Genomic DNA, 14,702 nt, shown 5'->3' with positions numbered 1-14,702 from the left:
CGTAATGGAAAACCAAAAAAAGCGAGTAGACCCGAGGCGAGTCGAGTAGATACCACGCAGTGGAAAACCGCCATTGGTGTTTCCTGTCACTGTGGGCCTCAGAGCACAGTAGTACACAGCAGAGTCAGACAGCTGAAGCTTCTATTCAATTCAATTTCAATTTCTGGATCTCCAGAGGAACTGATGTCTTGTTGATTGTAGCATCAAATCTGTCTTTCTGGAACTCTTGAGCATTCTCTTTTGTGTTTGAATAAAGCTTCAGCATGTACTTTGGAAAATCATTGACTTTTTGTTTGTACCAGAACAAAGATGGAAAGTTGCTACTGGTCTCAAATGTACAGCCAAGAGTAAGTGTCTCTCCTTCAGTAGTAACGACATCTCCTGATGGCTGGATTACTCTGTCTTCTCCTTTACACTCTGGGGAAGAAGAGAACATGCAGAGGAAGAGATGAATCAATAAAGATGATTGATTAAAGTAGAGCAATCAGTATGTTTCAATAGTTACCTAGCCAGAGAGTCAGAATCAGGATGTTAGTCAGCCAGTGTTTCATGTCTGCAGTGAGAGGGGGGGGGGAGAGAGGAAGAGCATTGATACTCTGATGGATCTGGGCCTTCACATCATTGCTCCTTCCTCTTCATCATCGGTTGAGAACAGAGGGGGGAACAAGTCTCTGTTTTGCAAGTCCGAACTCTGAGGAACTCTTAACACTTCGTAATTTACCTGAAGTTCAAGTTTACTATTGTGTGTCTCCCTCTGGTTGACGTTGTGGAGTATTGTGTTGTCCTTGCTCCAAAGGTTTTTGTACTGAGTTTTGGTGTTTCCTGTCACTGTGGGCCTCAGAGCACAGTAGTACACAGCAGAGTCAGACAGCTGAGCTAAGAAGATCTGCAGATCAACTTGATTTCTCTCCTCATTCAGTATAGCAGTCAGTCGAGGGTGAGGAGGTTTTGCTTCCACTACTGAAGGTGGTTTTGTATCAGTGATCAGGAGAAGGAACTGAGGAGCTGATCCAGGATCCTGTTGATACCACTGGAGACTATCAGCTTTAACTGAATAGGTACAGGACAGAGTAGCACCACGGCCCTCTGATGAAAACACTTCAGCACTGCTGGCAGTAATCTCATCTTCCATCGTGTTACCTAGTGAGGAAAACAACATGTTAGATTTACACCGCTGCTCCAAAGTCACATATCCAACATTTGGGAAACATCACTCTGACATTTTTAAGTTCAGCAAATGATGCTCTTAACTTTGTGTTAGTCAGTTATTAGTGAGAAAGTGATGAGATCTAGATTGATGTTTTAGAAATGTGTAACTTTCAACTCCATCTAAAATCTGAACTGGATCTGTAAAACCTTGAAAATGTCTTTATATTTCAGGATTTATAATCCAAACCATCCGTACCTATGAGAGAGAAGAAGAACAGAATTGCAGTGAGTTTTTCCATGTCTGCAGAGGTGAAATCCAGTTTTGAAGGTTCAGGATGAATGAGTGTTGTGAGTTGTTTGGTCTGATGTTCACAGCTGGAATCAAACAGTTGTCTGTCATGAAGCCACCTCTGCAGTCAGGAGGAGGAGTCTCAGATGTTGACTTACTTTCTTTTCTCCAAGTCTTCATCACAACTGGGTTTCATTAGTGAAAAGAATCAAGACTGGCTCATGAAATACTCTGAAGGTGAATAGACCGTGTCTCCCTCTGGAGGACGTTGTGGAGTATTGTGTTGTCTTTGCTCCAAAGGTTTTTGTACAGAGTTTTGGTGTTTCCTGTCACTGTGGGCTGCAGAGCACAGTAGTACACAGCAGAGTCAGACAGCTTAGCTGAGGAGATGATCATATGGATTATTTTGTCCTCCACTTTAATCTTCAGTCCAGGGATTGGATTTGTCAGTGTTCCTCCTGTTCCTAAATGAGAGATGAGGAACTCTGGAGGTCTTCCTGGATATTGTCGATACCAGAAGAATCGATCAGCACCAGCTGCTTGTCTGGAGAACCTGTAGGACAGAGTAACAGAGCTGTCTTCTAAACTGTTCTCTTCTTTCTCTACTGGAGTGAGTTCTTCACAGCTGACTCCTAAAGGAAGAGAAAACTCTGTTATTAGATGTAACAGTTGGACAAATTTCATTTTTATAAAAGTTTCGAGAAAAGATTCAGTTATGAAACATTGCGATCAAACCTAGAAAATGCAGAATATAACTTGCCTGTTATAATTGAAATGAAAAGTAGAAAAAGCACAAAATGATCCAACGACGGCATGCTGGATAAAGTAGTCTGGTGTGTGTATTAATCTCTGTTTAATATAGAAGTTCCTCTCTCTTCTAGAGTTCAGTAACAGCTCAGCTCCTCCCTGAGTCTCTCCGTCTCCTTGTAGCTCTGTAGTTTCTCTTCTCTCAGTTACACTTCTAAGGTAAAGTGATTCTAGACTACATCATATTGAAGTGTAACAGAGTGTGTCTCCCTCTGGTGGACGTTGTGGAGTATTGTGTTGTCTTTGCTCCAAAGGTTTTTGTACAGAGTTTTGATGTTTCCGGTCACTGTGGGCTGCAGAGCACAGTAGTACACAGCAGAATCAGCTGAAGCTTCTGGATCTCCAGAGGAAATGACTTATCCTTTATTGCAGCATCAACTCTCTCTTAATTTCTCTTTAGAATTATCAGCTTTTACAGAGAAACGTTGCAGCAGCATCTTTGGGTAATCCTTTTCTTCTTTTTTTTACGAGAACAACGTTGGAGTTGGGTTACTTGTCTCAAATGTACAGCCAAGAGTAAGTGTCTCTCCTTCAGTAGTAATGACATCTCCTGGTGGCTGGATCACTCTGTCTTCTCCTTTACACTCTGGGGAAGAAGAGAACATGCAGAGGAAGAGATAAATCAATAAAGATGATTGATTAAAAGAGAACAATCAGTATGTTTCAGTAGTTACCTAGCCAGAGAGTCAGAATCAGGATGTTAGTCAGCCAGTGTTTCATGTCTGCAGTGAGAGGGGGGGGGAGAGGAAGAGCATTGATACTCTGATGGATCTGGCCTTCACATCATTGCTCCTTCCTCTTCATCATCGGTTGAGAACAGAGGGGGGACCAAGTCTCTGTTTTGCGAGTCAGAACTCTGAGGAACTCTCAACACTTCGTTATTTACCTGAAGTTCAAGTTTACTATTGTGTGTCTCCCTCTGGTGGACGTTGTGGAGTATTTTGTTGTCTTTGCTCCAAAGGTTTTTGTACAGAGTTTTTGTCTTTCCTGTCACTGTGGGCTGCAGAGCACAGTAGTACACAGCAGAGTCAGACAGCTTAGCTGAGGAGATCTCCAGAGGAACTGACTTTAACTTGGCATTCAGTGTAGAGGAAAATCTGTCCCTGAGCTCGTCCGCTGTGTTCCCTTCATCCCCTTGAACGCGCATTAGAATAAATATGGGGCTGTTGTTTTCATCCTGTTTGTACCAGAAGAGATTATTATTAGTTGATCTGCTGTTATATTGACAGCCGAGTGTTACTGCCTCTCCTTCAGTAGCAGTCAAATCTCCTGTTGGTTGCAGCACGTTGTCTTGTTGTGCTCTGCATTCTGTAAAACAGCAACAAACAGAATCAGTGTGCTGTTAAAGAAATTATATCAATGTTGGATTGATATCAAAGAAACAGAGTTGTGTTTATACCAAGGCTCATAGCAGCCAGCAGCACTGAGATGAACAGAGGCGTCATATCTGCAGTGTGGAGTAACTCTGAGCTACAGCAAGTAGAAAGAAGGCTGGGATCTCTCTGTTTAGTCTTCATCAACACTAAGTTGGTGCATTAGAAGCAGGAACCTGATCACAGTGACAGGGCTCATTCACAGCCCTGGGTTATTCCCCCTGCTGACAAATTTACACTACACACATGTTGGTCCTCTCTCCTTTCCTAAAGTAACATTTCCTGTGTGAAGGGGTCTTTGTAGTCTTCATTCTTATATGGTTCCTGTTTAACAGCAGGTGCAGATTCACTTTGTTCTTGAACATTTGAAAGGTGGTAATTGTAGTGAACCTGTGCATGCCATTTAATATATCTTTCTGGAAAGTTTGAAAATAAACTAAATCTGTTAATTATGATGTCATGTAATATTAACATAGATCAGTAGTGGTTGGGTGCACATCCCCACCGGTGAGGTTTAGGGAAAAAAGGGACTGGATACTCCTAAAAGGATTGAGACACCCTCACTCTGCTGATACTCCCACACAGGCTAAGGATTCATCTAATAGATTCCTCAGCAGAGGGCACAACAGGGAGGATATAAATACTGCAATGGAACGTTTTGACAACATCTCGTAAGGTGAATGCCTTCGGGCTACAAAACAGATCACTGGTAAGAACACTAATGCCCCCATGTGTTGTGTAAAATACTCCCCACTGGGTTTGAGGTTAATGAGTCCGTCCAAATACACCCGCACATTATTGATTCAGATCCCAATCTAAAAAAAGTGTTTCCAGATAAGAAGAGGATGGCTTTTAAGCGCACAGCTAAGGTAAGAGGCTGTTTAGTTAGGAGCGATATGCGCCTTTATTGTGCTCCACTCCATATTTCTGCTCATCTGGGATATATTTAATACTACTAGCGTCTCTTGCTCCTTTCCAGAGAATAAACTAAGGTGCCTGGAGGTCTGAATGATGTCTGTACCAGTGGAGGTCAGGATTACTAGACGTTGTCTCATAATCACATTTGAGTGAGACAGATTCTCCTTCTCTTTTATTGACTTCATCTTCTACAGGAGAGATTTTGTCTCCAGCTATAAATCCTGAAAAAGTAGAGAAAATGAAGCCATTAGACTAACATTGTTCATGAGGCTGAGAGGAGAAGACAGAGGAAAATGTCAACTGTACATTGTTACTCTGGACAGGAATAGCTCGACTGTTCAGAGATTTCTACTCTGAACTGCAGTTTATATAAATCTTTAAAAAATAATAAAACCATGTTGTTCTTTGTATCTTACCAAAGAAAAGAGCAGCAAGAATAATCCCCAGCCAATGTTCCATCTCTATAACAAGGTTTAAATCAACAGGAGAAACTAGCTGATGTTCAACATCCAGTCTGAGAATTGTTCTCTTAACAGCTCCACTTATTATTGACTGAATGGTTGAACACAGTGCACAAGTAGTGCACCTCCTACTTGATAATGTCGCCCTCTAGTGGAGCTACAAGGTTCACTACAACAGGGTAGAAAAAGGCTTCCAGCAGCTTGTCAGTGTGTCAGCTTGTGTTTTTGTACAGAGACTGTGGGTTTGATGTCACTGTGGGCCTCACAGCACAGTAGTACACAGCAGAGTCTGGCACTGCAGCAGAGGAGATCTGGAGGTCCACACCATGCTTTTCTTCAGACAGTTTAGTAGAGAACCTTGTGTCTGATTGAAGAGACTCTCCGTTTTTTGTAACACTAAGCCCTGAAATGTACAGGAGGAACTTTGGAGGTTTTCCTGGATATTGTCGATACCAGAAGAAATCATCATTAGCATTTATAGTCTTGGAGTATCTGTAGGACAGAGTAACAGAGCTGTCTTCTAAACTGTTCTCTTCTTTCTCTACTCGAGTGAGTTCTTCACAGTTGACTCCTGATAGAAGAGATGACTCTGTTACCACAACATTTTCAAAATATGAATCACATTTTTGAAACATTGTAATCGAACATAGAAAATGCAGAATGTAACAAACCTGCTATAATTGAAATAAACATCAGAGAAAACCCCCAATGCTGCAGTGGCAGCATGTTGAATAAAGGTAATGTTGATGGTGTGTGTATTGATCTCTGTTGAATCTAGAAGTTCCTCTCTCTTCTATAGTTCAGTAACATCTCAGCTCCTCCCTGAGTCTCTCCGTCTCCTCGTAGCTCTGTAGTTTCTCTTCTCTCAGTTACACTTCTAAGGTAAAGTGATTCTAGACTACATCATGTTGAAGTGTAACAGAGTGTGTCTCCCTCTGGTGGACGTTGTGGAGTATTGTGTTGTCTTTGCTCCAAAGGTTTTTGTACAGAGTTTTGGTGTTTCCTGTCACTGTGGGCTGCAGAGCACAGTAGTACACAGCAGAGTCTGTGACTTTAGCTGAGATGATCTCCAGATCAACACGTTTCCTTTTCTTGTTAATGTGAGCTGAGAAATCAGAACCAGTTTGATGAATTGATCCTCCCTCTGTGATGTAGAGCAGGAACTCTGGTCTGGATCTCTGGTATTGTCGGTACCACTGGATATTGTAGATAGCTCCCTCATATGTACAGGTCAGGTTGATGTTTCTGCCCTCTGCAACATGGTCTGCACTACTTTCTGGCTTTATGCTGTTCATGGAACCCAGGGCTGCAAAATGAGTATTATTCACCTCAGTTATCATTCCCTTCTACAGATGAACCTCTAGTTGTGAAAGATGTGGTTAATACAGCAGCATAGATGAGACTGTGATCTCTGTTCTAACACTCACCTATAAATGGAGAGAAGAGTAAAAAGAGGTAAAGCAACATGTCTTTGGAGTTGTTAAAGCCAAACAGACAGCAGATGAGCAAAGTTACTCCACTGCAGTAGAATGAACAACTAAACAGCCTCTCTGGTGTGCAGCCCTTCTTCTCAACATCAAGCTGATTGGGCTTTTACTTCCTCAGACATTTCTGCTCTGGAGACACATATCATCTCATTGGTTGAGGTAAATGTCAGTGGGCAGGGCCAGATTATATAATATTGGTGGATGTTTCTGATGTTGATTGAGTTGCTTTCTGATAATCTTAAACATTTGAGCAACTTTTTTGTCTCTTGAATGCACTTTAGAAGTGTGGAGCCTATTTTAAATACATCCATTTCCAGTGAGCCATGCAGAAGCCTGATTGGTTATTATTTAAGTATAGGCTATATAATCCTGATGATGGCGACTAAGCCTCAAGATGGTACCGCATATACCTGAAACTGGTGATTTAACGGCATCGCTCTTTTTACCCAGTTTAACAAAACTGAGTGAACATTACTAGCTACATAGCTAAAAGCCCGGTGTAAGGTTGAGGATGGCCTTATATAATATTAACACTGCTCTGTTCCAGTAGATACATGTATATGTCTTGGCAGTGAAATACATTTTTTTAATGGATCTAGGCTTTTTTTCAGGCAGTTGCCTGTGCACTGTCAGTCTTCTGGATTTAACTGGATTTCCAGGTTGTTGGTCCTGTCTCTGACTTAGATCAAACCTTGTTTATATCAAGAATGTGTCCCAAAACCTAGGCCTGTCAAATATTTCTATTCAAAGGTTAGATAGCAACCAAAGACTTCTCAGTGATACATTTTGAAAATAAAACTTGTTTTGCTTAAATATCTTGTCCTTCTGCAATTACAAAACACAATTTGAGCTGTTTATAGTATTATGTCTTTTAATGTGACAAAAACACTAAATAATAATTTTACCATTTATTGGTATGTAATTTACAGTGGCGTAAGTAGCTGGAAAAAGCTTTAAAATGGACCTTGAAAGTGCTTGAATTTGATCTTGGAAAAGTTGTACGTACTGTGTCTTAAGTTGGTAGTTCACTTAGCATTTAAAATGTGATTGTTCTGATTATGATGTTAAGAAATATAAACTACCAGTGATTTAAGTTTTGTTATTAGTGGAGTGTGTGTTTGGGATGTAGATCAACATGTTGAACAATGAAAGGAGCTCATTGTGGGCTAATGGTCCTCAGAATATGATGAGGATTTGGTAGGTAAGTCAGTGTTCATGTATCTGTTGTCATGGTGTCTTGTGTTTGAACCATCATACAGTTGGTTTGCCAATGATGTGGATTTACTGCTCATGTGTATCTTCCCACAGTGTTACACTAGCAGCTGGAACCACAGGGACTCTGATAAAACTGGAATAATCAGAATCCATGTGATATCAATATGTGGTTTGAATACCACTTCCCTTCTCTTTGAAGAGTAGTCCCATATCTGCGTTCAGGTTTTTGTACAGCCTCTTCTACACTTTGTATCACTGTGTTTCTAGAGCACAGTAGTAGAGACCTGTGTCTGCCAGGGTTAGGGTCTTTATGGTCAGTTCAGTTGATTCCTCTGATGTTTTAGATACATATTTCTGCTCATCTGGGATATATTTACTACTACTAGCGCCTTTTGCTCCTTTCCAGAGAATAAACTGAGGTGCCTGACGGTCTGAATGATGTCTGTACCAGTGAAGGTAGACATTGTTGTCATTGGTCTCATATTCACATCTGACTGAGACAGATTCTCCTTCTCTTTTACTGACTTTGTCTTCTACAGGAGAGATTTTGTCTCCAGCTATTAATCCTGAAAAGTAGAGAAAATTAAGCCATTAGACTAACAATGTTCATGAGGTTGAGAGGAGAAGACAGAGGAAAATGTCAACTGTACATTGTTACTCTGGACAGGAACAGCTCCACTGTTCAGAGATTTCTGCTCTGAACTGCAGTTTATATAAATCTTTAGAAAATAATAAAACCGTGTTGTTCTTTGTATCTTACCAAAGAAAAGAGCAGCAAGAATAATCCCCAGCCAATGTTCCATCTCTACAACAAGGTTTAAATCAACAGGAGAAACTAGCTGATGTTCAACATCCAGTCTGAGAATTGTTCTCTTCACAGCTCCACTTATTATTGACTGAATGGTTGAACACAGTGCACAAGTAGTGCGCCTCCTACTTGATAATGTCGCCCTCTAGTGGAGCTACAAGGTTCACTACAACAGGGTAGAAAAAAGGCTTCCAGCAGCTTGTCAGTGTGTCTACTTGTGTTTTTGTACAGAGACTGTGGGTTTGCTATCACTGTGGGCCTCACAGCACAGTAGTACACAGCAGAGTCTGCCACTGCAGCAGAGGAGATGATCATGAGGATTATTTTATCCTTCACTTCAATCTTCAATCCAGGGATTATTTCGTTTATTAATTGTCCTGAAGCAGAGTGTGATATGAGGAACTCTGGTGGTTTTCCTGGATATTGTCGATACCAGAAGAAATAATCACCAGATGACATTTCAGAGTATCTGTAGGACAGAGTAACAGAGCTGTCTTCTAAACTGTTCTCTTCTTTCTTTGATGGAGTAAGTTCACAGCTGACTCCTGAAGGAAGAGATGACTCTGTTATTTCTTATTGTCTTAGACTCAATCAGTACTCCATAAATAATCCACATTAAGATGTTGCAGGGATTACGTTTTTCAAGATTCTTAAACTAACATACCTGTGAGGATGGAGAGAAACATCAGAGAAAACCCCCAATGTTGCAGTGGCAGCATGTTGAATAAAGGCAATGTTGATGGTGTGTGTATTGATCTCTGTTGAATCTAGAAGTTCCTCTCTCTTCTATAGTTCAGTAACAGCTCAGCTCCTCCCTGAGTCTCTCCGTCTCCTCGTAGCTCTGTAGTTTCTCTTCTCTCAGTTACACTTCTAAGGTAAAGTGATTCTAGACTACATCAAATTGAAGTGTAACAGAGTGTGTCACCCTCTGGTGGATGTTGTGGAGTATTGTGTTGTCTTTGCTCCAAAGGTTTTTGTACAGAGTTTTGGTGTTTCCTGTCACTGTGGGCCTCAGAGCACAGTAGTACACAGCAGAGTCAGACAGCTTAGCAGAGAAGATCTGCATATGTATTTTGGTTTTATCCTCACTCACTGAAGCAGACAGTCCAGACTTTGTTGCATTTTGCGTTCCAAAGTGAGAGATGAGGAACTCTGGGGGTTTTCCTGGATATTGTCTATACCAGAAGAAATAATCAGCAGAACCTTTGGAGTATCTGTAGGACAGAGTAACAGAGCTGTCTTCTAAACTGTTCTCCTCTTTCTCTACTGGAGTGAGTTCTTCACAGCTGACTCCTAAAGGAAGAGATAACTCTGTTGTTAGATGTAAAAGTTTGACAACTTTCATTTTTACAAACTTTTCGAGAAATCATACAGTTATAAAAAATAGCAATCAAACCTAGAAAATGCAGAGTATGACTTGCCTGTTATAATTGAAATAAAAAGTAGAAAAAGCACAAAATGATCCAATGACGGCATTCTGGATAAAGTACTCTGGTCTGTGTATTGATCTCTGTTGAATCTAGAAGTTTTTCTCTCTTCTATAGTTCAGTAACAGCTCAGCTCCTCCCTGAGTCTCTCCCTCTCCTCCTAGATCTATATCTTCACCTCTCTGTTAAGCTTCATCTGGGTTAGCAGACTGGGGTAATGTTTTCTACCTTTTTTAATTTTATTTCTAGTATCAATGCATAACAAGAGTTATCTCATGACACTTTTCAGAAAGAGCAGGTCTAGACCGCTCTATAATTTACAGATAGAGCGGGTTTAGACCTCTCTATAAATTATAGATGAAGGTCTAGACCGCTCTATAATTTAAAGATAGAGCAGGTCTAGACCATTCTATAATTCACAGATAGAGCAGGTCTCGACCACTCTATAATTTACAGATAGAGCAGCTTCTAGTATTTCCCTCCCAAGCAAGCAACAGTTCGACCGTGGCGGGGAAAATCTCTCTTTAGGAAGAAACTTGGACAGACCCAGGCTCTTGGTAGGCAGAGTATGAGGGTGCTGGTTTGTAGGGGGATGATGAAGAACGGCAGTAACAGTCACAGTAACAGATTATGGACCAGTGACTAAAAAATAGTAGTTTGTAGTAGTCATGTCATAGAAGGGTACTGCACAGTGTAGCAGGATTGTAGCAGGGCATCAAAGGACGTGTAGCAGGACCACGGTGAGATCTGCAACCATGATTTTAGATCCTCCCTGATCCAAGAAAACATGCTGGGGGGGAAAGACCATAAGAACTCCGGGGAATGACTCCCCAGAGCTAGGTTAGTAACAAGCATTTCTTGGACATGGATGCACCCAAAAGGAAAGATAGAGGAGAGAGGAGCTCAGTGTGTCAAAGGAAGTTCCCCGGCAGTCTAAAACTATTAGAGCATAACTAAGAGATACAGGGTAAAGAGAGAAGCCTGGTCAGGGTGTACTGCCCTGTCTCCCACTAGTTTTATTATATTATTGATTATATGGTAAATTAATCTGAAGATTATGAAGAGAAGCAGGGAAGTGATGGGGTGCCATGTTGGTGGCTATACACCCTCCCCCACCGGTCTAGGCGAATGCTGCAACTCCTCACTCCCTAACTATAAGCTTTATACTTATTTACACTTCTAAGGTAAATTGATTCTAGACTACATTATATTGAAGTGTAAAAGAGTGTGTCTCCCTCTGGTGGACGTTGTGGAGTATTGTGTTGTCTTTGCTCCAAAGGTTTTTGTACAGAGTTTTGGTGTTTCCTGTCACTGTGGGCTGCAGAGCACAGTAGTACACAGCAGAGTCTGACAGCTGAAGCTTCTGGATCTCCAGAGGAACTGATGTCTTGTTGATTGTAGCATCAAATCTGTCTTTCTGGAACTCTGGAGCATTATCTTCTGTTCCAAAGGTATCACGTCTCAATATAAATATTGGGAAGTCATTGACTTCTTGTTTATACCAGAACAAATATGCATTGGAGCTAACACTGGTCTCAAATGTACAGCCTAGAGTAAGTGTCTCTCCTTCAGTAGTAATGACATCTCCTGGTGGCTGGATCACTCTGTCTTCTCCTTTACACTCTGGGGAAGAAGAGAACATGCAGAGGAAGAGATGTATCAATAAAGATGATTGATTAAAGGAGAACAATCAGTATGTTTCAATAGTTACCTAGCCAGAGAGTCATAATCACGATGTTAGTCAGCCAGTGTTTCATGTCTGCAGTGAGAGGGGGGGAGAGAGGAAGAGCTTTGATACTCTGATGGATCTGGGCCTTCACATAATTGCTCCTTCCTCTTCGTCATCTGTCGAGGAACTCTCAACATTTCGTGATTGTCCTTAACAGTGTGTCTCCCTCTGGTGGACGTTGTGGAGTATTGTGTTGTCTTTGCTCCAAAGGTTTTTGTACAGAGTTTTGGTGTTTCCTGTCACTGTGGGCCTCAGAGCACAGTAGTACACAGCAGAGTCAGACAGCTTAGCTGAGGAGATGATCATATGGATTATTTTATCCTTCACTTCAATCTTCAGTCCAGGGATTGGACTTGTCAATATTATTCCTGATCCTACATGAGAGATGAGGAACTCTGGAGGTTTTTCTGGATATTGTCGGTACCAGAAGAAATAATCACTAGATGAAATTTTGGAGTATCTGTAGGACAGAGTAACAGATCTGTCTTCTAAACTGATCTCTTCTTTCTCTAGAGGAGTGAGTTCTTCACAGCTGACTCCTAAAGGAAGAGATAACTCTGTTATTTTATGTTCTAGAAGACATAATGAATAATATAAATTCAGCTGGTTTTGGAATTAAAGTTCTGTATGAACTGTTTCAAGCTGCATGATCTAACATACCTGTGAGGATGGAGAGAAAGATCAGATAAAACCCCCAATGCTGCAGTGGCGGCATGTTGAATAAAGGTAAAGTTGATGGTGTGTGTATTGATCTCTGTTGAATCTAGAAGTTCCTCTCTCTTCTATAGTTCAGTAACAGCTCAGCTCCTCCCTGAGTCTCTCCGTCTCCTCGTAGCTCTGTAGTTTCTCTTCTCTCAGTTACACTTCTAAGGTAAAGTGATTCTAGACTACATCATATTGAAGGTTAAAAGAGTGTGTCTCCCTCTGGTGGACGTTGTGGAGTATTGTGTTGTCTTTGCTCCAAAGGTTTTTTACAGAGTTTTGGTGTTTCCTGTCACTGTGGGCTGCAGAGCACAGTAGTACACAGCAGAGTCAGACAGCTGAAGCTTCTGGATCTCCAGAGGAAAGGACTTATCCTTTACTGTAGCATCAACTCTCTCTTTCTCTTTAGAATTACCAGCTTTTACAGAGAAACGTTGCAGCAGCATCTTTGGGTAATTATTTTCTTCTTGTTTGTACCAGAACAAAGTGGGACGTGGATCAGTTGTCTCAAATGTACAGCCAAGAGTAAGTGTCTCTCCTTCAGTAGTAATGACATCTCCTGGTGGCTGGATCACTCTGTCTTCTCCTTTACACTCTGGGGAAGAAGAGAACATGCAGAGGAAGAGAAGAATCAATAAAGATGATTGATTAAAGGAGAACAGTAGGTTTAAAGAGTAAATAATCTTGATTTTCCCTTACTGTTGTTTCATTTCAGAGAAAAAAGTATAACATGTTATTTAGCATGTATGGGATACCAACAGACATTATCTGTTTTGGCTTTTTTACGCATTAAAATACTCTTTGTATCTTACCAAAGAAAAGAGCAGCAAGAATAATCCCCAGCCAATGTTCCATCTCTACAACAAGGTTTAAATCAACAGGAGAAACTAGCTGATGTTCAACATCCAGTCTGAGAATTGTTCTCTTCACAGCTCCACTTATTATTGACTGAATGGTTGAACACAGTGCACAAGTAGTGCACCTCCTACTTGATAATGTCGCCCTCTAGTGGAGCTACAAGGTTCACTACAACAGGGTAGAAAAAAGGCTTCCAGCAGCTTGTCAGTGTGTCAGCTTGTGTTTTTGTACAGAGACTGTGGGTTTGCTGTCACTGTGGGCCTCACAGCACAGTAGTACACAGCAGAGTCTGGCACTGCAGCAGAGGAGATCTGGAGATCCATTTTGGTTTTATCCTCACTCACTGAAACAGACAGTCCAGAGTTTGTATTTTGCAATATTCCTCCTGTTCCTGAATGAGAGATGAGGAACTCTGGTGGTTTTCCTGGATATTGTCGATACCAGAAGAAATAATCATCACCACTAGCTGCTTGTCTGGAGAATCTGTAGGACAGAGTAACAGAGCTGTCTTCTAAACTGTTCTCTTCTTTCTCAGATAACTCTCTTATTTCATGTTGTAGAAGACATAATGAATGATTCACATTCAGATGGTATTAGAATTAAAGTTCTGGATGAACTTGTTCATGCTTCATAACCTAACATACCTGTGAGGATGGAGAGAAACATCAGAGAAAACCCCCAATGCTGCAGTGGCAGCATGTTGAATAAAGGTAATGTTGATGGTGTGTGTATTGATCTCTGTTGAATCTAGAAGTTCCTCTCTCTTCTATAGTTCAGTAACAGCTCAGCTCCTCCCTGAGTCTCTCCGTCTCCTCGTAGCTCTGTAGTTTCTCTTCTCTCAGTTACACTTCTAAGGTAAAGTGATTCTAGACTACATCATATTGAAGGTTAACAGAGTGTGTCTCCCTCTGGTGGACGTTGTTGAGTATTGTGTTGTCTTTGTTCCAAAGGTTTTTGTACAGAGTTTTGGTGTTTCCTGTCACTGTGGGCTGCAGAGCACAGTAGTAGACAGCAGAGTCAGACAACTGAAGCGTCTGGATCTCCAGAGGAACTGATGTCTTGTTGATTGTAGCATCAAATCTGTCTTTCTGGAACTCTGGAGCATTTTCTTTTGTTCCAATGGTATCACGTCTCAAAATAAACATTGGGAAGTCATTGACTTCTTGTTTGTACCAGAACAAATATGGAAATGTGTCACTGGTCTCAAATGTACAGCCAAGAGTAACTTTCTCTCCTTCAGTAGTAATGACATCTCCTGGTGGCTGGATCACTCTGTCTTCTCCTTTACACTCTGCTGAAGTAGAGAACATGCAGAGGACGAGATGAATCAATAAAGATGATTGATTAAAGGAGACCAGCTTTTTATAAGAGAAAATAATCAGGATTTTTTTTCTGCAGTTCATATAAATCTTTAGAAAATAATAAAACCATGTTGTTCTTTGTATCTTACCAAAGAAAAGAGCAGCAAGAATAATCCCC

At 41.1% G+C, this 14,702-nt stretch overlaps 1 long non-coding RNA gene and 4 gene segments (V, D, J or C); 1 reads left to right on the top strand and 4 right to left on the bottom strand.

Moving 5' to 3' along the window:
* Window positions 1-3,452, top strand: part of LOC117953933 — a 14,685-nt gene extending 11,233 nt beyond the window's left edge. The window contains exon 3 of the long non-coding RNA XR_004658715.1: window positions 3,441-3,452. This is a non-coding gene — a long non-coding RNA (uncharacterized LOC117953933). The remainder of the gene's footprint in view (window positions 1-3,440) is intronic.
* Window positions 1-5,822, bottom strand: part of LOC117953922 — a 6,550-nt gene extending 728 nt beyond the window's left edge. The window contains 2 exon segments of the V gene segment in view: window positions 1,992-2,070; window positions 5,669-5,822. Coding sequence covers window positions 1,992-2,070; window positions 5,669-5,723 — 134 coding nt within the window.
* On the bottom strand, window positions 5,063-13,958 carry LOC117953920. The segment is given in 2 exon segments: window positions 5,063-5,568; window positions 13,868-13,958. Coding segments are annotated over 2 exon segments (414 nt in total).
* Window positions 9,370-12,565, bottom strand: LOC117953914. The segment is given in 2 exon segments: window positions 9,370-9,800; window positions 12,324-12,565. Coding segments are annotated over 2 exon segments (462 nt in total).
* Window positions 13,959-14,079: 121 nt separating the features above from the next.
* Window positions 14,080-14,702, bottom strand: part of LOC117953913 — a 4,232-nt gene continuing 3,609 nt past the window's right edge. The window contains 1 exon segment of the V gene segment in view: window positions 14,080-14,514. Within this exon segment, the coding sequence occupies window positions 14,090-14,514 (425 nt within the window).

The sequence above is a fragment of the Etheostoma cragini genome, chromosome 12 (genome assembly GCF_013103735.1).
Source record: "Etheostoma cragini isolate CJK2018 chromosome 12, CSU_Ecrag_1.0, whole genome shotgun sequence".
Lineage (NCBI taxonomy): Eukaryota > Metazoa > Chordata > Actinopteri > Perciformes > Percidae > Etheostoma > Etheostoma cragini.
The sequence above is the reverse complement of the archived record's forward strand: the minus strand, read 5'-3'. Positions and strand labels throughout refer to the sequence as shown.